Source organism: Thamnophis sirtalis, unplaced genomic scaffold (genome assembly GCF_051295495.1).
Source record: "Thamnophis sirtalis isolate CommonGarterSnake01/CBP01778 unplaced genomic scaffold, rThaSir2_p1.2 scaffold_3, whole genome shotgun sequence".
NCBI lineage: Eukaryota > Metazoa > Chordata > Lepidosauria > Squamata > Natricidae > Thamnophis > Thamnophis sirtalis.
In genome coordinates, this window is record NW_028261383.1 from 122,309,690 (window position 1) to 122,333,188 (window position 23,499).

The window sequence follows — 23,499 nt, forward strand, 5'->3', positions numbered from 1 at the left end:
GGTTAGTGCTTAAAAGTAGTTTAGGGAATAAATGCCATGGAGCTCAAGTAGTCTGGATGGAAATTTAGAACTAATTGGATCTGCATACGTCCTGCAGGACTTTGTGCACAATCTGGGAATTCTCTGGGATTCTGTCCTTACTGGGGAAGCTCAGACAGCAGCAGTGACATTTGCAGGAGGGCATTGCTGGGATGATGATCCTGAACAACAGGAAAACGTGGAGCCATTGGAAAAAGATATCTCAATCCTGGGAAAGTAGAAAACAAGGCAAAGAAATGTGCGAAACCACTCCCATTAAAATAGAACTTTTCACATGCTTTCATGATTCTAATACCCTAACCATATTGCTCTACATTCCAGCAGTAGCTTAGTATAAAAGGCTGGAGGAGCTCAAGAAGGTGTCCATAGTTTTGGAGTTGTTGTCCTGCCTGTTTTTTATGTAGGTCACAGCACACGTTACAAAGTGATGTGACTTCACTCATTAGGTTTCAGCCATCATCTCAGCTTTTGCTGTTGTAAAAACCTTTGTGCATGCACAACTAAAACTATAAATACAAGGTCAGAGCTCTTAATAATGGCCCCAACTAGTGTGAACAAAGGGATGCGGTGGCTCAGTGGCTAAGACTCTGAGCTTGTCAATCAGAAAGGTCGGCAATTCGGCGGTTTGAATCCCTAGTGTCACGTAACAGAGTGAGCTCCCATTTACTTGTCCCAGCTTCTGCAAACCTAGCAGTTCGAAAGCATATAAAAATGCAAGTAGAAAAATAGGAACCACTTTTCGTGGGAAGGTAACAGTGCTCCGTGCACCTTCGGCATTTAGTCATGCTGGCCACATGACTACGGAGATGTCTTCAGACTCCGCTGGCTCTTCGGCTTTGAAACGGAGATGACCACCGTCCCCTAGAGTGGGGAACTACTAGCACATATGTGCAAGGGGAACCTTTACCTTAGTGTGAATAGGCAACTATTTTTAGAAGTACAAAGTCTCACTGTTACAGGATTGTAGAATATTTTTTTAAAGTCATTTTGCCTTCTTAAGATAACATTTTTTTATTATTATTATTTTATTGAATGTCTCTATTTTTCTTGGCTGGATGTTGTCACCGTTGCTGGTTTCCTCTAATATTTTGATTGAATTAATAATTTCAGAATGTCATGATAATTATTCCACTTAGGCTGATATGTAGTCCAGTAACTTATTGAAGCTTATTCTGGAATTCTTTATCAAGATTAGTTAACACAACAGACGTCCTTAAAACAACCACTGCAACTTTTTAAAAAGTTCACAATGAAATTGACATATTTGGATTCCTTGAAAAATAAATATGCTGTATTATCTGAAGAATTACATACAATACTGTTTTTATATTAAAAACTGGGCTATTGTTTTCCTTAATGTTCTAAGCTAATATTTTATAAGTTTTAAGTTAAAAAACAATTGAGCGTTTTTATGCCCTTATTTGTTTTTTAAAAAACAAGTCCTCAATATCCAATTGATTGATACTAGTTATTTATTGTACCAGTGAATATAGCTGATTAATTTATAGCAGTGAGTTTATACCCAAATCTCTCTTCCCATTTCCACGGCGTTCCTTCTTCAGTGTGTCTGCTCAAGCATGAGGCATGTAAGGTACCAATTTGCAAATGGTTCTCACTTGAATTCACCATTTCACATTGCTGTCTGTGTATATAACAGTCTCGACTATTTGGCAGGCAGAAGACTTTATCCCTTTTCAAAGGCACACCCAGCCTCAAACCACCCCCAGATTAGCACTGATTATTCCAATAGTCCAAGAAGTTGTTTGCTTTAGCAGCTGTTTCCTTCATTACAATGATGAAGAGATCAAGAAGCAGGATTTGGTTGAAAGGGAGCAGCAAATGATGTCACTGACTTTGTGAAGCAGGGCCTTTATTTCAGGCTGAATTCTTTTCCTCTTGCAGCGTCTTGCATCAGGCGTGGATAAAAAAGCAGAGCCTTAAATGGCAACATGTGACACACTTTAGAAATGATAGCCAAGAGTTATTTTCCATCCTGCAGTTTTTTTTTTTAAAAAAAAAGCTCTCCTACCAAACTCCTGGGTTTAAATTCCTTTCACACCCCTTCTCTGTGATAAAGAGCTTACATGGTTCTTCCTCCAACCTATATCTATATTTAGCATTGCAACTTCATTTTTTAATGTATATAAAAATAAGGTAACAGAGCAAGATTTCGTTTCTCTCATGTCTTTTCCTTCTGCAACAAATTTAGGGCAGCTTTACTACTTGCTGCAAAGTGAAGCCATGGATCCTTCAGCAACAGGATGAAGCTTGTGGGAAATAAGCAAGGGGACTTTGTCAGCTTCTTCATTTAGAAATTAAAGTTTAAATAGGTTCCAATCCAGTTCCAAAACAATCTCTGACAACTAAAGCAATAGTTGGATGTTTTCCCCACCATCTTCTTCCACACCACATTCTTAAGAATGTCATGGTCAACTATGCTATAAGAACACGAGAAAAGCCCTGCTAGATCAGTCCAAGATCCATCGTAATCTACTATTTCTCACATTGACCTATTTACTGTCCTTGCAAGCAGGAGATCCAGATGTAGCCCTGACCTTCTGAAATTCTGTGAAGTCAGGATTTGAAGGCCAGTTAACCCCCAGTCCAAGTAACATTGAATCTCAGGGGCAGGGATATCCAACTCATGGTCCACGGGCTGGATGTGTCATGTGCTGGCCACGCCAGGTTTAGCAAAGGGGGAAACAGTTGTGATACATCACTTGACGATGCTATGACGACATGAGTTTGACACCCCTGCTCAAGAGAAATCACTTTAATTAAGTTGTGCATCCAGTCCAATGGCATTTAATTTCATTGTACGAGGTGCAATGACAATAAAGTAAACAAACTAACAATCTGCTTTTAAGCTCTTCCAACTCTTTTGTAGCAATTAATTTCAAGGTCAATTAGGTTTTATATGCAGGACCCTCTTCCCCATCCTCCCATTCTGTATTTACTCACAAGGCTTTGAATGTGTATATTCTGAGCTTCACTGAATTTATTTTATGCTCTCTGACATAACTGGCTTATTGCAATTGAATCTGCAGCATTTTTGTAGAAAATCTCGTTTGATTTAGCATGTATTTTATATTAAATTGACTGAATTAAGAGCGAAGAGGTAGGTGGATTAAAACACCTTTAGAAAGCAGATAATCCTTTATAGAAGTAGATAACTGCTCAAATAGACTCAGCTGGCAGTTCTGCAGCAATATCTATGATTCGTTGCAAAACAGACATGGGAGGAAAATTATAAGCAGATGACTCAGGTTTCCAATATGAATGCTGCTAATCTTAATCCACAAAGAGAAGCTTAACAATGTTGCTACTGCTGTGTTGGTATCCATTTGGGGACCGACTGAAACCAACGTACTCAAAAAGGTTTAGAGGGGTTGAAATTTACTTGGTGAACCCAAATTCTTATTGTACCTATTAGGTGGCTTCTAATAACAGACATATTAACCATAAAGCTGTGTCCATGGCCCTATCAGACAAGGCTGGCTAGTGGTAGTTCAAATAGCCCAACCATTTTCTTTCTTAAAAGCTTCATAACCCATCAAAATTAATAAAATACCATTGGTTTTACAAATCCATAACAAGGCAAATGATATTTATTACACCATTAATAGACATCAGCATCTGGGATTTTGAGACCTTTTTTTCCATTTCCTAAGTACTTTTTTAACTCTCTGTATACTGAGTTTTTATTTTTTGTAAGCCACCTAGAATCACTGTGCATTATATATTCTTTAACTAAATAATAAATAGGTAGGCGTAATAACAAGGACCCATCTGAACCTTCTCCCCAGACAATTTTCATTCTAGCTCAGGAATAGCCTGAATATGCAGAAAAACCCACCATTGGTTGTTGCCAGCTCCAGGTAAGGATGGAAAGGCTGTAGACCTGAAGTAGAGCTGGGCTGTCAAACTCATGTTATCATGGCAGAGTCATGTGACTTATCGGGACTTTTTCCCCCTTCACCACACTGGGTGTGGGCGTGGCCAACACATGACACATCTGGCCCATAGACCGCAAGTTTGACAGCCCTGACCTAGAGAAACTGCAGACAGAATTGTCAACTCAGTATAAAGCAACCCACATTTCCCAATGTGGAGTCACTCACTGATGATTACTCCCAGGAAAGGCACTGATTGTAGTGAGGAGAAACCATAAATGTTGTAATGCAACTCCTCTGAACAAAGTCAGCTCAGGATGCGTCCCACTTTGTTTCCCCCAAATATGGGCTTCATAAGAAGTGAACAAAGAGGCAAAAGGAGCTTATTAAAACGCAATGAAGAAGGCTAGTGAATAGTATACATTCTTCCCTGGTGACACCCTTCACCCTGATTTCTGAACTGGAGATAACAGTAGAGATCCCTGGTTTTTATAAAACTGCTTTCTAAATTCCCAAGACATTTGGTGCAAAGAATATGTCTCTTTTATCGCATCTTGTTAACAGCCCAGGGCTCTTCCCTTCTGCTCTTGACTTCTTTTCCATCTTGATTTTGTCCTCTTAACTGGAAGTGACAGTCTCCTCCGGTGGCCCTCTCTGTGCACACCCTCCTGTACAAATCTAGGAAATGGTGGAAGCTGTCAAGCCCCACTGAACCCAACCAGGGGAATTCGAGGTGCTGAGAAAAAAGCAGGCCCACCCATCATCTAGAATCTGATTAACTGTTTCACTCTTTTCCAGGGTCACAGGAAAAATAAGTATAACTTGTTGTCTTGTTATTTTGCAATCTGGCACCTAAGTACCAATGAAAAAGTGAATCCATAATATGTGTGCATACACATGCCTACTTACGTCCTTGTGTTGAGTATGAAAAAAATGAATAGATTGGCACGCTGAGATGCTACCGGAGTCAACTTTTCTCTAATTGTAAACTTGGAGCCAGACTATGTGCAAATATACCTTGAAGCATTTCCTAAAGAATCCTGTGATATCTAGTTTCCCTCTCTTGCCTATATAGTTCTTATATAGCTCTCATTTTTTTAGGGATTGCTATGGATGAAGAGACAGTCTTCTCAGTTTAAGAAAGATATGAAGCTCTTCCCAGCTCAAAAATATACCTTTTTTCGGAGTATGATGCACTTTTTTCCATCAAAAAAGAGGCTGAAAATCTGGGTGCGTCTTATACACTGAATACAGCATTTTTTTTTGCCTCCAGAAACCCCGTCCCTTCATCACAATGGCTGTGCATAGCCTTTAGGAGGCTTGTAGAGTGCTCTTGGGGCCTGGGAAGGTCAGAAATTAGCGAAAAACACGCCGTTTCTTGCTCAATTTTGTCCCCTTCAGCCCCCAGGAGCACTCTATAAGCCTCCTAAAGGCTATGCATGCCATTTTTTTGAAGAAAAATGGGCCATTTTTTCTTCGTTTTTGCGGGGGGGCCCAGGAGCACTCTACATGCCTCCTAAAGGCTATTTTCATGTCCTTTTGTAAAAAAAAATGGGTTTGTTTTCACGAAAAATGGGCTGTTTTTGGGAGGTCTGCAGAGTGCAAAAGCTTTTTTTTTTAATTTGCCTCTTCAAAATCTTGGTGCATCTTATGCTCCGAAAAATATGGTACTTCTTATCCTGAGATTTGGTGTTGTGTCAGGGCCCCATCTCTCTATAGTTTTGGGGCATATCTAGAATAATCTATCAAACAAGGAAGACAGATAATTTCAGCTTGGGGGGGGGGCTCAGAAGTTTTCCTTCTACTTCTCTCCTCCCCCAAACTACCCAATCATTGAGGGACTTTTGTGCATTTATTTGCTTGCTCTAATAGCCATAGATTTCAAATAGGAAAGAAGAAACTTTTTCAGGCTTGGAAATACCCAAGACAGTGATGATGAACCTTTTTGCTTGATGTGCCAACAATTCAGAAAATGTCTAAGTTGACTTTGTTGGTATGTCTCACACACCCCACAAAACAAAAGAGAAACAATTCTTTACATATTTATTTTTAAAAGTACAATCCTATCATGAGTGTGATCCCCAGGATCTGCCATTTGCTACTGACCTTCAGGCGGTGTCTTCTTTCTGTTGAAAGGCCCCTGAGGCCTATCCAACATTCCTCTGGGTTGTACAAGGATTTCGTTCTTGAAGCAGCTTCAGAAAATGCTCTTCTGTGGTCTCTGAAGCCTCCAAACATCCTATGACAGCAAACTATCTTGCATGATTTTTGGGTGCTCCAGTGCTCTTTGTGCAGCCCTCTTGTATGAGTTCCAGAGGGTCTGCATGCCATGCAAGAATATACCCTATTCTCACACGACCTCCAGAGCCTCCAAAAATCATTCACAAAAGGGCATATTCAAGAATAGTTGTCAGGTGATAGTGAATCCGGTGTGTCACCTAAAGCATTGTGGTATGTCAACTTCAATGCGTGTGCCATAGGTTCCCCATCACTGATCTCTAGGGGATGGAAGAGATGCTTCATAATAGAGTCCCAGCTTTTCACAGTATGATGGAACTTGATTGATACCATGAGGGAAGCTATTGATCCATTTCAGAATGTCAGAGAAGAATCTTTCCCTGTAGTTATTAAACCTTCCCCATCTTCAACGTGTACTCTTCATTTGACCCAACCCTAATTATGGCACAGGTCATAATGGAGCCTTCATAACTATCTTGCCCCTGTGTAATGTGAAATAACCAGAATAACTGTCAGAGTCTGTAGCTATCCAGCCAGCACACAAGTAAATAATTCAGCAGGATTCATTTATAGAAGAAACTTTTTTATATACAATAGTATAAAACATGGTGCACGTATACAGTACCCATGCAGCTCTTGCAACGTGGTAGAGAGAAGTAGCAGCAAGGACAAGGACAAGAAGTAGAAGCAAGGAACTCTCAAGCAAAAACAGACAAACTCTTATATACAAAGAACAGTTAAGCTAAGCCATGCCCAGGCTCCTAGACATCTCACATGGCTCACAACAAATTCTGTGTCTCAACCACCAAACAGTTTCCCATTGGCTGACTTCTTGTTATGGCTATTCCAGTTCATAAATTCTTATACACTGACAATAACCAAAAAAATGAAAGGGATATTTTTTTAAAAAAAAAAAATCAATATAATTGTGAATTGCAGCCTAAGTACAAAATTGCAGAAGGCCTCAGTTTTCAGGCTGGTTAAAAGCTGATTCCCCCCCCCCTTGCTTTCATTCTTTTTGAGGTTATTCATCATACCCATATAATTTTAAAGTATTTTTTCCCGATTGCATAAATACACTTCTAGTGATGATAGTTTAGAGTCAAGCAAATCCAACCAGTGGAGTGTTTTTAGTGGGCATTTATTGAATGCCCAGATTACTAGTTGGCTCCAGCTCTGAGAGGCTTGGACCAAAACAGCTAGAGGGGGACAGATTGGAGAAGGCTTAATCAGATTATTATTGCCTGCTCACCATTCTTCTATGGAATTCCAAAAATAACACACGGGCTGTCTGAGCTCTTATCGTGCAAGAGCTGACCAGATTGTGATCAGCTTTCTTTAACAAAGTTGTCCATATCATGAGTTTTGGACCCCAGCCTAATTCTAATGCACTGCCTTTCCCATTAGTAGTATGTAAATATTTTCTCAGTATAGACCAGGGGTGGGGACCTATGGCCCCTTTGAGACCTGTGGATTTCAACTCTCAGAATTCCTGAGCCAGCAAGGCTCAGACTATTAGACTTTATGTCTCTTTTGAGACATGGCTGGCTTAGGAATTCTGGGAGTTGAAGTCCACAGGTCATAATGGAGCCATAGTTCCCCCCTCCTGATAGGGAAGTGCTTCTTGAATTTATGTCCATAAGCACAAACTGAGTGTTCACAATGTTTCTGTGATACAGTGCTACTGTGATCTAAAAAAAAAGATTGTTATTCTTGAGAAAAAAATAGAAGTAACCCTAAGTTCCTGAAGCATGGGAGTACAATATATGTGTATGTGGGGAGTGGGAATGTATATACATTTAAGTGGGAAAGGCTGGTCAAAACAACCCATAGTAGAAAAGATGAGATTAAGAATATAAAAGTAAAGAGAGGAGGAGCCAAAGTTGCGATGTCACAACGTGTGGTCTCGATACTCCGAGAACGCCGTTGACACTTTTGCCGCTGGACGATCCATTGAGACCTAAACTGTCCCACAGATATGGTGATCAGGAAGATGAAGCCTTGCTGGTCTCAGGGACATCGCAAAGTCCCTGATAGACCCAAGGGAAGCGCTTCAAGCTGGCGATAAACAGGCAATCCCCAGGCTGATAAAGTTGGGACAGCTCCGGAAGGAAGTGAAAAGAGAAAGGCCATCTGGTGAGGTATTTTTTCTTTTTTGCGAAAGACTGCCCAAAGAAATTTTTTTTAAAGCCAAATTAGATCCTTAAGCAAAAGAAGTAAGCGGCGAAATTAATTTATATTGGATTGCTTTGGAAAGCTTTTTTCTCCTTTGTAACTATACTTTGTGGATTGAAGTGCTTGCAACATTTCTCCTCTTAAAGTGAATGGATTGATTTTTTTTCTGCTTTTTGTTGCTTTATTTTTTGACTTCTGAATTAAAACCTTCCTTTTTATTTTAACAATTCTTCCTTTTACTTGTTATTAAATTTCATTAAAAGAAATCTAAAGAACTTTGTTTCCTATAAGCCAGAGATAAATATTAGAAACTGAAAAGTAGCAACACTGCCACTCGGAGGTCAGAGGCTGGAGTTTTTGAAACAATGTATCTCGTCTCTTTCCTTCTTTTATTTCACTGATTTTGTAGCTGAAGGGTTTGCAATTTGTTTACAGAAACTGATAAAGAGCCAAGGACACGAATTGTTTTCACAAGTGCCTTTGAGAACTATTTTGGCAGGGGAAGAAAGGGGAAAAAAACAGAACCCTTCTCCTTTGAAGAGCATAAAAGAACCTGGGTTCAAATTAACCTAAAATTAAAAAATAAAAGAGGCCTGGAAGGCTAGAGTGGCAGTGGCTATTAGTTTTTTTTCTTTCTTCTTTTTTGGAAACATGGATCAATATTCAGATGAGGAAACCTTACAATTCCAAAATATTTCAAAATCTATTGGAAGGATATGGGAGAATTGAGAAGAAGTTGGAAAGACTAGTCTTCCTCACAGCAAAAGATGAAGGAGCTGGAGCCCCCAAAATTAAAGGAGAGAATTAAGACATAGAAGATAAAGACAAGACAACTAATGAATTTATTAATGGAGCAAATATGGGTGAAAATGGAAAGAAGGGAATATGGAAAAGGGAATTTGACGAATTGGAGCTCTACCTCAGATTCCAAGATACAGAAGAAGAAAAATGGTAATGATGATAGACTTAAGAAGAGAATTTTTTTCAGAAGCAAGATTGACAACCAAAGACAGGCTAATTTTAGTAACAGCTGGAGGGCAACAGGATTACCTGAGAGAACCTTCAAGCAACAAAGTGTAGAGAGAACCTTATAAAGGAGATAAAAAGAAGACTGACACCAAGAGAGATAAGACTGTTTTGTTACTGGAGAGATACAGGTTGACAATGAAAGTTGATAATAAAAAAATAGTTGATTTTGGTGACCAATAAGTAGGAATTTAGTTACTCCTAGATTGTTTTAGATTGTTATTAAATGTTTATTTGTTAACAAATAATTAACTATAATAACAATAATGAAATGATAATGGATACAGCTTAATGATATATACATGTACTGGCAAACTAGTAAAAGAAATCTGGATATAAATTGTAAATTGTGACCTGGGAAAAAGACCTATAAATCTTATTAACAAATTTTTATTTAGATCTTGTCATAAAGGTGTAAGGTTTTTTTGGGGGGGATCTGATGAGAGGAGATGGGACATAAATAGTAAATGATTTTTAGCCAATTATAATAACAACAAGGAAATGTCAATGGACATTATTTAACAATATATACATGCTATGGTATTGGCAAAAGTAACTTGGATATAAATTCTAAACAGTGAGTTGGGGGGGAAGGTTTAGAAACTTTATTAATTGACTTTTAGTTAAAAGATTTCATAAAGGTGTAATGTTATTGGAGGATTTTTTGAAATAGCTAATGAATGCCATTATGTGGTTGTGTCTTGAAGTATGAATGATTTGAGGTAAAAGCACGTTTAAATAATTGTAGTCAAATGAGAATTGTACATTGATAGTAAGATATACAAAGATTTTTGATTTAAAGTGTATAATCTAATATGAACTATAAGTAATGACTGGAAGAAATGCACGAAAGTTATCTGTAACCATTCGACATGCTTTCTACAAGATGTAATGAAGGATGATTCTTTTTTGTGTTTTTGTTCAATTAAAATAAAAAAATTTAAAAAAAAGAATATAAGAGTAAAGGCAGATATGTGTATTATATAATAACAGCAGATGAGAAGCAGGACAATTTGAGGGGAAAAAAAGAATGTACATGTCAGCCAACAAAGGTGTAAAAATAAGTGCATACAGAACTAAATGTTTACCCTTAGAGTCCTTTTGTTGTGAAAAAAATGATGATAGGTTCAAAAGAGATATACATTCTAATAGACATTGCAGCTGCCCAGTCCTCTTGTCCAAAAGAACATCTGGGGGGAAATGTAGGCAAATTCAGAGTTTCTCTAAGCAAGAGTTATTTGTTATAGCATCCTTTCCTTTAGTTCCAGCTAAAATTCTGTCTGTAATTTCAGTTGAAGTTCTACACAAGGGGTACCAAATTCAAGGCCCGTGGGCCAAATCCGATCTGTAGGGTGTCTAGATCTGGCCCATTGGGCTGCCTTGGAAGCAGTGAAAGACTGGCCCACGGTGCCTCTGCCAGCAAAAACAGAGCTTGGAAGGGACGCACGCAACTTTCCCAGGCTCTGTTTTCAGCCATGATGACCACCTGCCACCCTCTGCCAGTGAAAACAGAGCTTGGGGGAGCTGCACGTGCCCCCCCCCCACTCCATTTTTGCTGGCAGAGGGCAGCAGGAGGCTGTTGCAGTTGAAAACGAGTTTGTGAGCCCGTTTTCACTGGCAGAGCACTCGGGCCACCATAGACACCCCCAACATGAGTGACGTCAAGCTGGCCATGCCCATCCTGGCCCCCTGAGGTCAAACAAAATCCTGTTGTGGCTTTTAATGAAATCAAGTTTGACACCCTGTTCTACATGGCTTGGATTGGTTTGCAGGGAGATTTTATTGCTAATAGCTAACCAATAGTTTTATGTTTAATGTTTCTATTTCAGGAGGAAGATCAAGAATCAGAAAATGAGAAACTAGTAGTAAAGGAACCTGAGACTGAAGATGGTAAGTTTTGGGTTTTGTAATATCTGGAATGTTGTCAGACAAGGAAGATTCCAATTAACACAAACAAGGTCACTTTAAGCCCTAATATTTAATAATATTAATGAAAGAAGAAAAGAGCTATTTTTGTCATTCATTAACCCATTCATTCATTTAGAGAATGCATGATGGGGGGGGGCACGAGAAACACAGTCTTAATACTTGGACTTGAATTATGTAATGTGAATTCAAGAGCAGATACATTCTCAGTCTTAAGAAAAATACAAGACTATAGACTTTTTTCTCAAAGGAAATGTTAAACTGCTTCCACCAGTCCTTGATCTGGTGGAAGAGTATGCTGGCATAAACTGCATAGTCCTTGATGGCGACTCCAACACTGCCTCAATGACAAGACCAGTGAGCGATGCTTTCCTTACACTTTTAACGTGAAACAAGTATAGGAAAGTTACAGCTTCACTTGTCCTTCAACTAATTGTTAGAGCTGAGATGGGAGAAGGCAAGTTTTGGCAGAGGATTAAAGTAGCAAATTTGGCCAACTGATGCCAATGGCTGTTCTAGCTAGGAATTGTAGATTTGTCATCCCATACACATGGAGGAAGGCTGCACTAGCCAAACACACTTTCTCTGCAGAGTTCAGAAGGCTACATCTGGAGGCTGCTAATTTTTTATCATCATCCCCAGCCTTGGAGGTAAGACTGAGAGATAGTGTTCAAGGCTGTCTAGGGCTGACTCAAGATATTTTGCCAACAGCGGTGTTTCCTACAAACAGCAAATAATTGTGGTTTGAGCCAGAATGCCCAGTTTAGGAAATTTGTATAAGGGCTTTCAGACCCTAACCATGTGTTTGCTGACTTCAACAGGACACATCCAAACAAAACAAACAATCCTGGTGACTTCATTAAAAATATTGTGGTTAGCAAACTGATCCTGAGGACTTAACTCTTTGCAGAATGATACATTCTGTTAGTGCGTTTTATGCTATGAACCAAAATTCCTCAGTTGCAAGCCAATCATTTGAAACAGATTTCTAAGTCCTAGCTGAAAAGATTGATAAATTATTATATTGTAAATTATTATATTGTAAATGCGGGGTCGTCGTCCCCACAAGAAAGGGGTGGAAGAATACAGATAGGAACTATGGTTCCTTGTCCCGCTTTCCTACAGTATTTTAAGGCTATAAACTGATTGGCTCAGGCAGATTACAGTTCTAACACTTCTAAACAGTCTTCCATCCACATCCCATCATGTCTATTCTATTTTATAGAAGAGGAGGAACATAGTCTATGCTGCAGTTCACATAGCAAGACCATTTTATAGAGAAGAAAAAATTGCCATATTGCTCAGTGACCATCTTCATATACCTAATGCTCATTCTGAGCATTCTCATTTCCAAGCCAGGAAAGTGTTCATATGTAGCAAGGGGGGTGGGTGAGGAATAGTGCAGGATCATTTTTTCTAAATAAGATATAAGAAGCCATATGACATTTGGAAGAAATCAGTTGTTTATCATGTGGCCCAGAATTGTTTCCATTGGCTAACTCCATGGTTTTCAGCAAAGGCATTTTTATTGTGTGATATGAGATCCAGCCTTTCTAATAACTTGGCAAATATAACAGGATATTCAGCCATCCGTGCAAAATATTTTCTCTACTACTGAGCCACATTCTTTTCCCAAGAAAAAACACACTTACTGAATTATACCTTCTCAACCTTTAATTTAGGGAAAAAGGAGTCAGAACTCAGTAGTTCAGCAGATTCCTGATAGATTCCAGAACTGGGGAAGCTGATTGGTCTAGAGATTCCTGTCCTGCAGGTGTAAGAAATTCAGTTTCCCCAAATTTCGACTTTTATGGAGTCCATGGAATTATTTGAGCCTGATTATTTGCTTGCAGATGTTTCATTACCTGACTAGGTAACAATATCAATGCAAGCGAGTGTGGGTTTTGATCCCTGTTTATATGCAGTAGCTTGCCCTGCCAGTGTTGCTGGGATATGATTTTCTCTTTGTCAGTTCATTGATCAAGGTATTGTTTCTACTTGATAGTTTGCTTGATGTTAATCCCTGCTTACAGGGAACTCCACAAAAAGGTAACAGACCACCTATACAACATCTTCCATCAAAATTGATACTAATGCAAAAATGTCTGATCACTCAACCCACTACAGTGCAAACAACGCAAGCTATGAAAAAGTTAACACTGACATAAATCAACATCTCAGAAACAACCAGCAGACTGTTACAAACACATGGCATCACCACAGCACACAAACCAACATAAAGCCCTCTAAAACACCTTAAGTAAACCAGAAGATCCAGTAGTCCAAGAAGGAGTTATCTATATTCTATAACATACAGGGTAAAGACTGTAATAGCCTCTAAGTAGAACAGATAAGCAGGAGAGTAGCAGAAGATATCCATGGACATCAACTAAAATTCAGAAGACATGATGAAAAATTCTTTAATCACAACACTGAATAAACTCAACCATGCTTTCAATTGGGAAATTGACATCTTAGACCAATACTGTTAGGGAAATCCTGGAAGCTTGCCATTCAAACAAATCAGCCATCAGTAGAAATACAGAGATAAACCACATTCACACAGCATTCAAAAGAATCAGTGAAAAAAGCTAAGAAGAAAACAAAAAGACCAGAACACATTTTCTTTTGCAACCAACACCAGATACTGTAAGCAGGGATTAACACCAGACAAACAGTCAAACAATATTCTAATCAAGGAATTATCAAGGAGAAAACCACACCCTCACCTACACTGGCAAGGAAAACTACTGTACATAAACAGGGAACAAACCAGAGGTGGTATTCAGCAGGTTCTGACCAGTTCTGGAGAACCAGTAGCGGAAATTTTCAGTAATTCAGAGAACCGGTAAATACCACCTCTGACTGTCCCCACTCCCATCTATTCTCTGCCTCAGCTGATTGGGAGGAAATGGGGATTTTACAGTATCCTTCCACTGCCACGTCGACCAAGCCATGCCCACCAAGTCATGCCACGCCCACCAAACCAGTAGTAAAAAAATTTGAACCCCACTACTGGAACAAACTCCACATCCGTTCCCATTAATCAAGCTCAGAGGACACCAAAAATTCCCAAATTCAACCCTAAGCTGCAAATATTCTCTTCTGTTATCACTTCTACATAGAGCTTAGAAGATGTGATTCCAAAGACTACATTTGGAACAGATTACTTAAGGTGCAATGAATAGCTAAATGAAAAAGAAAGCACATCTAATTTTGATTATCAGAGCTCAGCATCAGATAATGTTTGCACACCAAAGGATAAATGAGGTGATAGTGATGGTGTGAACTGACAAACAGGTGTTCAGGGGCCTTGTTTTCTGGACTTCCTATAAAATCTTTGGACTCTACCCTTACAACTGTATCAGCTGATGTATTCCTCAAGTGAGAATTACATAATTCAGATACATTCACAGGAGGACTGGTAGATAAGGAAAGTGAGGTCCCTAGCTGTCACATGGATTTTAAAAGATGAGAAAGTGAACGTTGCACTTCCTTAATCCATTTTATTATGTCTACTTCTGTAGGAGTCACAATTGTAAGCATCTGTTTTAAATGAATTTGTCCCTATTATTTTTATCTTTAAAGTATGTGAGCTGATTCCTTTGTTTTAATTTTTGCTAATTTTTAAAATGGGAATGTTTTTATTTTGAATGACTCTGGATCAATGTTCCCTCTAATTTTTTTTCAGTGTGAGCAGAAAAGTATAGTGTTTGAGCGGCACATTTTCATGCCTGAGCACCTGAATTTTTTTCACAGATGTCACCTAAGACAACAACAAAATCAGTATTATTTGAAACTCAAAGTTATGTTTATTCAAGGTACCCGCTTAACTAAAAGTGTTATATAATATCAGTATCACTTAACAACGCTCCTGCTTAGCAACCAAAATGTTGGCTCAGAAAGTCTGGCATTTGAAACACGCAAGTCTTAAAGCTGTTGTTACAAGACCCTTGCACCCCTAACCCTTTAGGGGAAAAAAAACCCAGGGGTCTTCAAACGTGACAGCTTTAAGACTTGTGGACTTCAACTCCCAGAATCCCTCCCTGAGGGGAATTATATATTTGGACGGTTTCATAGTTACATTAGAGAACTACATTGTTAGAACTTAGCACAAAAGATACCTTTTATCTGAAAATCCAAATAGAGTAAACCTGCTATTATCCCAGAGCACTAATGTCATTTGTCCCAATCTGTTTTACGAGTCTGTATTAAAATAGATAGAAATATTTTCACTAAATTTTATAGATCTATATTTCAGGAACCTATCAGAAGTTAGGGCAAGATAAGAGTGGAAGAATGAATTTTGTTGCAGGTCATGGGGATTTTTTCAGCATCTTAAAAGTGGAGCGCATGTGCATTGAACTAGCAATACCCATTTAATAACAAAAGGAAATGGCTGAATTAAATTTGGTAAAGTTGCAAGCGAGCTGTAAAAAGCTTGTGGTTTTTAAAATCATAGAATCAGAAGGGATACTGGAGGTCTTCTAGTCCAGCCCCTTGTCCAAGGCAGGAGTCTTTATATCATCTGAGACAAATGGCCGTCCAGTCTTTTGAAAACCTGTAGCAAATGAATTAAGATTCCATTGATTTTAATTGTTCTTACTGTCAGATTTCTCCTTATTTCCAGCTTGAGTCTCCTTCTGACAAGTTTCCATTGCTTCTTGTCCTGTCCTCAGGTGCTATTGCTGCCACCTCCTCCTCCTCCTCCTCCAACAGCACCAACACATTTGTTGCCCAGCGCTGCGGCTGAGGTGAAGCCGCCAAAGCTCCCGCTGGCGCCCCCGTAGCGTTGGGCGGAAATCCGGCAGTGCTGTTGGAAGAGGAGGAGGCGAACCAGCCTGCCACCGCCGGCCACCGCCAGCCCTGCCACTCTTCCCGCCCCCTTCCCAGCCCCACAATCCAGCGGTCGGAGCAGAAGCAGCCCCGGGTCTCCGCTGCCGCTCCCCGCATTTTCTGGACGGAGTCTCGCAGGAAGGAATCCCCTCTCCAAGGGATCCCCATCCAGAAAATGCGGGGAGCAGCAGCGGAGACCCGGGGCTGTTTCTGCTGCGACCGCTGGACTGTGGGGCTGGGAAGGGGGCGGGAAGAGCGGCGGGGCTGGCGGTGGCCGGCGGTGGCAGGCTGGTTCGCCTCCTCCTCCTCCAACAGCACTGCCGGATCCAGTTGTAGCCGCCTGCAAAGGACTTCCACACGTTTCCTTTACAGAAATCTCTGCGCGGCAGATAGAAACTGCTGCGCGGGGTTTTATTGCAACGTGCGTGGCCGCGCACCTTAGAGGGAACAGTGCTCTGGATATGAGCTGGAATCCAGCTTCAACAAAAGAAAATCCACAAAAGAATTTTTTTAAAGAAAATTGCAGCTTATAGCTACATGCTTAATTGTATTTAGGCTATAGAACAGTCTGTGTCAGTGCTGCTGATTTATTTGGGCTTACTTCTGAGTAAATAGGCATAGTAGCATAAGGTACAATGTGTAAGAAGTCTTTCAGTTAAAGCTCTCTGTTGAAAATATGGCTGCAAGGAAATGACCTTTGAAAGAAATGATGTGTCTTCTTGCAGGCTTTTAATGAATGGAGAGTAGCTATGTCTTTAAAAATGTCTCTTTCCAGATACTTTGTTTAAAGTAGGTCATTTCACTCCCATTACACATCTAACAAGTCCAGAATTTGAAAATGGGTACTGAAATTTAGATGAAGGCAAGATTGAATGCATGACGATATTTCCTTTCCTTCGCCAGCTCCGAAGAGCACATCAACTAAAGTTAGCAAACTGTATGCCCTTGAAGGATCATTTCAGCTTTGCACAAAATGATAGAAGCGGGGTTGTGATGTTAATAGAGGGGAGCTTTCATATTGTACTAAAAGAGAAAGATTCATGGAGTTAAATTAGAAATAGGCAATGCAAGAGGCCTATAACCTATTCAATACATTTAAAAGGGTCTGGAGCAATTTAAATTGTTTCTATGTTGACTGATTTAACTACAAGTGGACTGCTTTTTAATTTGGTTTTAAAATTAGTTGCTGGGGTGACAGATGGAAAACGATCAGCACTTGATACAGCTATTGCCCTCATTCATCTAAGTCCTAGAGACATGATTTTTCCCCAGCCCAAATCAGATACAATTGAACTCTGACATTTTAGTATCCATATCATTTGGATCGGCCTTCCTCAACTGGTTATCTCAAGATGTATTAGACTGCAGCTCCTAGAATTCAAAATCAAAATGCCTCCATTCCTAGTAATTGTACTATGTATGGGCTGCAAAGGTTTAGATAACCATACTATGACACCAAAGAAATAGATGGTAGAGGACAGGAAGACCTAGAGAAACATTATCCATGGGGTCACAATGGGTCGGACATGACTTCGCAACTAACAACAATTGTATCTGCAGCCATTTAGTGGTCATCTAGATTTTTGCAACCTAGTTATGATATGCCTATTTCACAATTCATAACAAACCATAATCTCATTTGTTCTCTTTTGTTTTTACCACATTGTATAAATCCAGTCATCATATTTTGTATATTCTGTCTTAGCACATTGTAAGAACTCAATAGTGGCTTATTCAAATAAGCATGCCATATTCAGAGTTCATTCTGCCAGGAGGTACAATTTAGATCTCAGAATATAATTTCCATTTTTAAGGCTTATAGAAGTCTAGAACTTCCATTTCATGCACAGTTAATGGGACTCCAAAGCTTCTTTTTCTCTTTTTACGAATTGTCTTTGAATTCCATCACACATCAGGGCAGAGCTGAGGATTATGCCCAATTCTTAGCGGACAAAATTGCTCGGTTTCGGTCGGACTTGGACTCCATCCCCGCAGTTCCAGCCGAGGCACAAGAGGATCAAGTAGAACATCTCTGGGTTGAGTTTCAGGATGTTACCCCCGGGGATGTGGACAAGGCCATGAGGGCTGTAAGTGCCTCCACCTGCGTACTGGACCCGTGTCCCTCATGGCTGGTTACTAACAGCAGTGAGGTGACACGAGGCTGGATCCAGGCGGTTGTGACCGCCTCTCTTCGGGAGGGGAACTTCCCCGCCGCACTGAAAGCGGCGGTGGTGAGACCCCTCCTAAAGAAGCCATCTCTGGATCCAGCTGTTCTTAATAACTATCGCCCAGTCTCCAACCTTCCCTTCCTTGGGAAGGTTGTTGAGAAGGTGGTGGCCTTCCCGCTCCAACGGTCCTTGGAGGAAGCAAACTATCTCGACCCCTTCCAGTCAGGCTTCAGACCCGGTTACAGCACAGAAACCGCTTTGGTCGCATTGACCGATGATCTCTGGAGGGCCAGAGATGGAGGACATTCCTCCATCCTGGTCCTCCTTGACCTCTCAGCGGCTTTCGATACCATCGACCATGGTATCCTTCTGCGACGACTGCGGGAGGTGGGAGTGGGAGGCACCGTGTTGCGGTGGTTCTCCTCCTACCTCTCGGACAGGTCGCAGTCGGTGTTAGTGGGGGGGCAGAGATCGTCCCCTAGGCCCCTAACTTATGGGGTGCCTCAGGGCTCGGTCTTATCCCCCCTACTATTCAACATCTACATGAAACCGCTGGGAGAGATCATCTGCAGGCACGGGATCAGATACCATCAATATGCGGACGATACTCAACTGTATCTGTCCGCCCCGTGCCAACTCAATGAAGCGGCAGACGTGATGAACCGAGGCCTTGAAGCCGTTATGGACTGGATGAGGGTTAACAAGCTTGTGCTCAACCCAGAAAAGACCGAGTGGCTGTTGTGTTTCCCTCCCAAAGATTCCACCAATATTCCATCTCTCAGGCTGGGGGGTCAAATTCTATACCCCTCAGAGAGGGTTCGCAACTTGGGAGTCCTCCTGGATCCACAGCTATCATTTGACCACCACTTGACGGCTGTGACCAGGGGGGCATTCGCCCAGGTTCGCCTGGTGCGCCAGTTGCGACCCTACCTGAATCGGGAGGCACTCACAACAGTCACTCGGGCCCTTGTGACCTCTAGGCTGGAATACTGCAATGTGCTCTACATGGGGCTGCCCTTGAAGAGCATCCGGCGACTCCAGCTAGTACAGAACGCGGCCGCGCGAGTGATTGTGGGTGCACCTCGGTTCACCCACATAACACCTATCCTCCGCGAGCTGCGCTGGCTACCTGTCGGTCTCCGGATGCGCTTCAAGGTGCTATTAGTCACCCATAAAGCCCTACATGGTAGTGGATCTGGATACTTGAGAGACCGCCTTCTGCCAATTACCTCGCTGCGACCAATAAGATCACATAGATTAGGCCTCCTCCGTATTCCATCGGCCAGCCAATGCCGGCTGGCAACTACAAGGAGGAGGGCCTTCTCAGTAGTAGCCCCGACCCTTTGGAACGAGCTCCCCGTGGAGATTCGTACCCTCTCCACCGTCCAGGCCTTCCGCACAGCCCTTAAGAACTGGCTAGCCCGTCAGGCCTGGGGACAAGGATAGCCGCCCCTCCCGAATGATGAATGTATGTTGCTTACTATTTTATTATATGTCTCTATGTCAATGTCTGTATTCCCCCTCCCTGATTTTATGTGAGCCGCCCTGAGTCCCCTCAGGGAAAAGGGCGGCCTACAAATATTAATAAAATCTACAAATCTACAAATCTACATCATTTTCTCAAACATCTTCAGACCTTTTTTTTCATATCTTTGTTTTAACAGTTCAGTCCTCATTCATTATGCAGGATCCAATCTGGGTCAGTTGGGTTGAATATTATCCTGGGACACATATATTTGCCCTTGTTCATTTTCTCTATGACTAAATCACCTCAACCATCTTCTTTCACAGTAGTCCGTCTGTTCTAAAGACCACAAAAAAGGAGGCTAAGAAATTGCTGGTTGTCCTGTGCTATGTCCTAAACTCAAATTAACAATCACTTTGTTCACATAATAGGATATTTGTACGTACTCCCCCATTTGTATGAGCTATAATGGTCTAATAAAGTTTGTTTTTAAGGATAGGTGTACATTATGTTTCAGCTCTGTCCTAAGCTTGAATCAAATTGTTGTTGTCTCACTAGATGTGTTCTGACTAACCATTATTTTAAAAGTTATTTTAAAAGTTATTTTAAGATTGGAACTCTTCCAGTGAAGTGGGAACAGCTTGTTTTGTACAATGAAGTAGCTCAAACGCAGAATGTTTTACACACCACTATTTTTAAGACGCCACAAACTTATTGTTGCTATTTTTACAGCATTCTTAAACAAAACTACCATTTAGAAACCATTAGGAATTTTCTCCTTAATTCTAGGTTGCTTCTCTTCTTGGATAGTTTCCACCCATTCTTTCTTGTCTTTTTGGTGCTTTGGAAAATAATTTGACACACAGACACACCCTCATTTGTAGGAGTTCCACAAATACTGGGACACTGCTATCATGTTTCCTCTAGTCCTTCTTTTCATTAGACTAGACATAACCAAATCCTGTAACTGTTCTTTGTATGTTTTAACCTCTAGCCCCCTAATCATTGTTGTTCTTCTCTGCACTTTTTCCAGAATCTCAACATCTTTTTTATATTGCGGTGGCCAAAATTGGATTAAGTATCAACAAATTGCTGTCAGTTCTTAGCTACCACATAGACAGGTCTTCTCCAAAACAAAAGTCTATCCCATTCATCACTATATCCATCTACTATAATTGAATCATCCTTTTCTTTTCTTTCCTTCTACCTTTCCCAGCATTAGAGATTTTCTCCAGAGATTGTACACTTTATCAAGAGGCTATGCCTAATAGGATAACCATAATGTCCACTCTGTACATTTTGTATATATGCATTTGGGACCCTACAATACAACAAAACATAGGAATGGACTTTGTTCTTGTTCATACTTGATTAGCCATGCCCTCTTCCAGGTCTTCTCACCCATTTCCCTCCCAACAATTAATTTTTCATGGCACTTGGACATGCCCAATGTTGGCTTTTTAAATATTTTTTTAAATGGTATATTTCATTGGGCTTACCCTCAGGTTTGCTGATATTACAATTGTGTAGAAGGTGCCATTTTGGCTGTGTAAACCTTGATGCTTATAACCTTAACATAAAATTAAATTTGGATGATAAAAATTGGCTTTTTCTTTTCAGCTCCCAGGGTCGCTAATATTTCCAGATATTGTGGAAAGATAACCTTGCTAAGTGCTACACAAATACTGTGCAAAGTGCTTCCTTCCCATCTGTGTCCTAGTGATCCCAAGGGCAACAGTGCTTGGACCTTTAATGAAAATTTCATGTCATTTCTGGCTAAAGCTTATTACAGTTTAGGAGCAAAATCCTATTTGATGGCTCTGTATTCTTTCAAATGAGTTGCAAATTGCTGACAGTTATGTCATTATGCTGCTAATGTTATGGCATATTTATGTACTCAGATTAGTTGCATTATTCAGACTCTAATGGTGAAAACATCACTGAACCTCTTTGACAACCATGGTATCAACACTGTAGTTGAAAATAGAAGTTTTAAGAACGTCATTCTCCACCATCTTTCCACTAAAAAAGGCACAGCCCTTGGTTTGGGGCTTTAAACTCGATGCCCAGAGGAGCAGCAAATAAATCTAATAAATAATAATAACTGGATCCAATCTTACTGTGAAGCAGTGATTTAGAATATAAAAAAGAGGAAAAATATCTGGCTGGGTATTGGTTAATTATAACATTTAAATGAGAGAAGATTTGCAGTTTAGGGGGATCAGGAAGCATAATTTGTTATTACATAAAGAAAAGGGCCAAATCCCAACAAAAATTCTGTTCTTATCAGATGATGGAAAAGAAGAACGAATGGTTTCCATCAATTTGTGGCCAGCTAGTAGCATAAACAGTGGTCCATATTAACACAGAAATTGGATTCCCACATTGTACTACATGCTATAGTTAATGTAATCATGATTTATACAATGATTCAAGACATACACTGTTTTTAATACAAATAATTTTCATTATTGGAAGTCTTTCTACAACTCCAGTTGTTTCTCTTGTCCAACTAGCTAGATCCCCAAATCTGGTTCAGCATTGAACCAAATGGGTTAAAATTCCTTCTTATAAATCAAACACACCTAAATAATGAAGTAAGTTGGCATGATCCAACAATTATTGTCAGTCACCAGATTCGACCATATATAAGAACATAACTGGGAAGGAGGAAAAGAACAGGGAGACTGACCAGAATGTGATTTTAACAATAACATGGTTCAGTATGTTAATAATTTCACCACAGCAAATAGCCTTTCTCTTCTTTCTCTCATTCTCTTGTAGCAGATGAAAAGTTCTCTTTTAAATATAGTCCTGGCAAACTGAGAGGAAACCAGTATAAAACAATGATGACCAAAGAAGAACTTGAAGAGGAACAAAGGTAAGTTGGATTTTCTTTAAATTCAACAGAATAACTAAAGATTCTGACCGCTCTCGTTTCCTCTAAGTTGCCGTGTCCCATCAAGTATAGCTGGTCTTAGGTATATTTAGCTTTCCCAGTTGAACCAGTATAGTCTTCTTAGGATCAAAGATTTATTCTTGGGTGATGTCTCAGTCATGAAGAACCTTGCCCACTTCCTTGGAAATGGATCTGTTGGCTGCTTCTCATTTCACAGAACGTTTGTCAAAGTAGTAAGATTTACAGTGGATATTCTGGTTCCTAAACCACCAAGTAAGCTCAGTTTGAACAAGACTCCACATAAATCTTATGATTCCATACCTTGGTCCTTATTATGATTACCAAGCACATTAAAGTGATGACAGAACAAGTCTTCATATCCCACATAAAAATTATTCCAATTCTAACATTTTACAAAAACTGTTTTTATTCGCCATAAATGCCGAAAAAATCCAGGTCAAATATTTCAGTTTAGCATTAAGAAAATTGTAGTGGTTTCCTGACTCCCATAAATTTGGCTATTCAGAAATAAATTCAATAAATTACTTGCTATCTCAGAAATTGTTTAGGGAATAGTATGGTAGAGCAATTGCAGTATAGCTGCAGCTGGAATAAGTATATACTGATAGCGTGTGCTCAGAGCATTGTTTTCCTGGTTTAAAAATATAGATCAATACTGCATTCCCTTTTGCTAAAGGTATTGCAATTCTGGCTTATATTGTTACAAATTTTGCTCCATTATGTTTACTGTGAGCCTAAGAAAAAATGTTGTTTCTAAATAGAGTTCCAAAGTCTGATCCATTAATTATCTGACTGATGAAGTTCATGTTGTTG

At 40.1% G+C, this 23,499-nt stretch overlaps 1 protein-coding gene across 3 annotated transcripts in view; it reads left to right on the forward strand.

The window, feature by feature from the left end:
- MXRA7 (matrix remodeling associated 7) overlaps positions 1-23,499 on the forward strand; it is a 60,905-nt gene that overhangs the window by 20,448 nt on the left and 16,958 nt on the right. For all 3 annotated transcript variants that reach the window (XM_087709871.1, XM_087709874.1, XM_087709872.1), the window contains exons 2-3: positions 11,201-11,261; positions 22,551-22,647. In XM_087709871.1, coding sequence (XP_087565997.1) covers positions 11,201-11,261; positions 22,551-22,647 — 158 coding nt within the window. The remainder of the gene's footprint in view (positions 1-11,200; positions 11,262-22,550; positions 22,648-23,499) is intronic.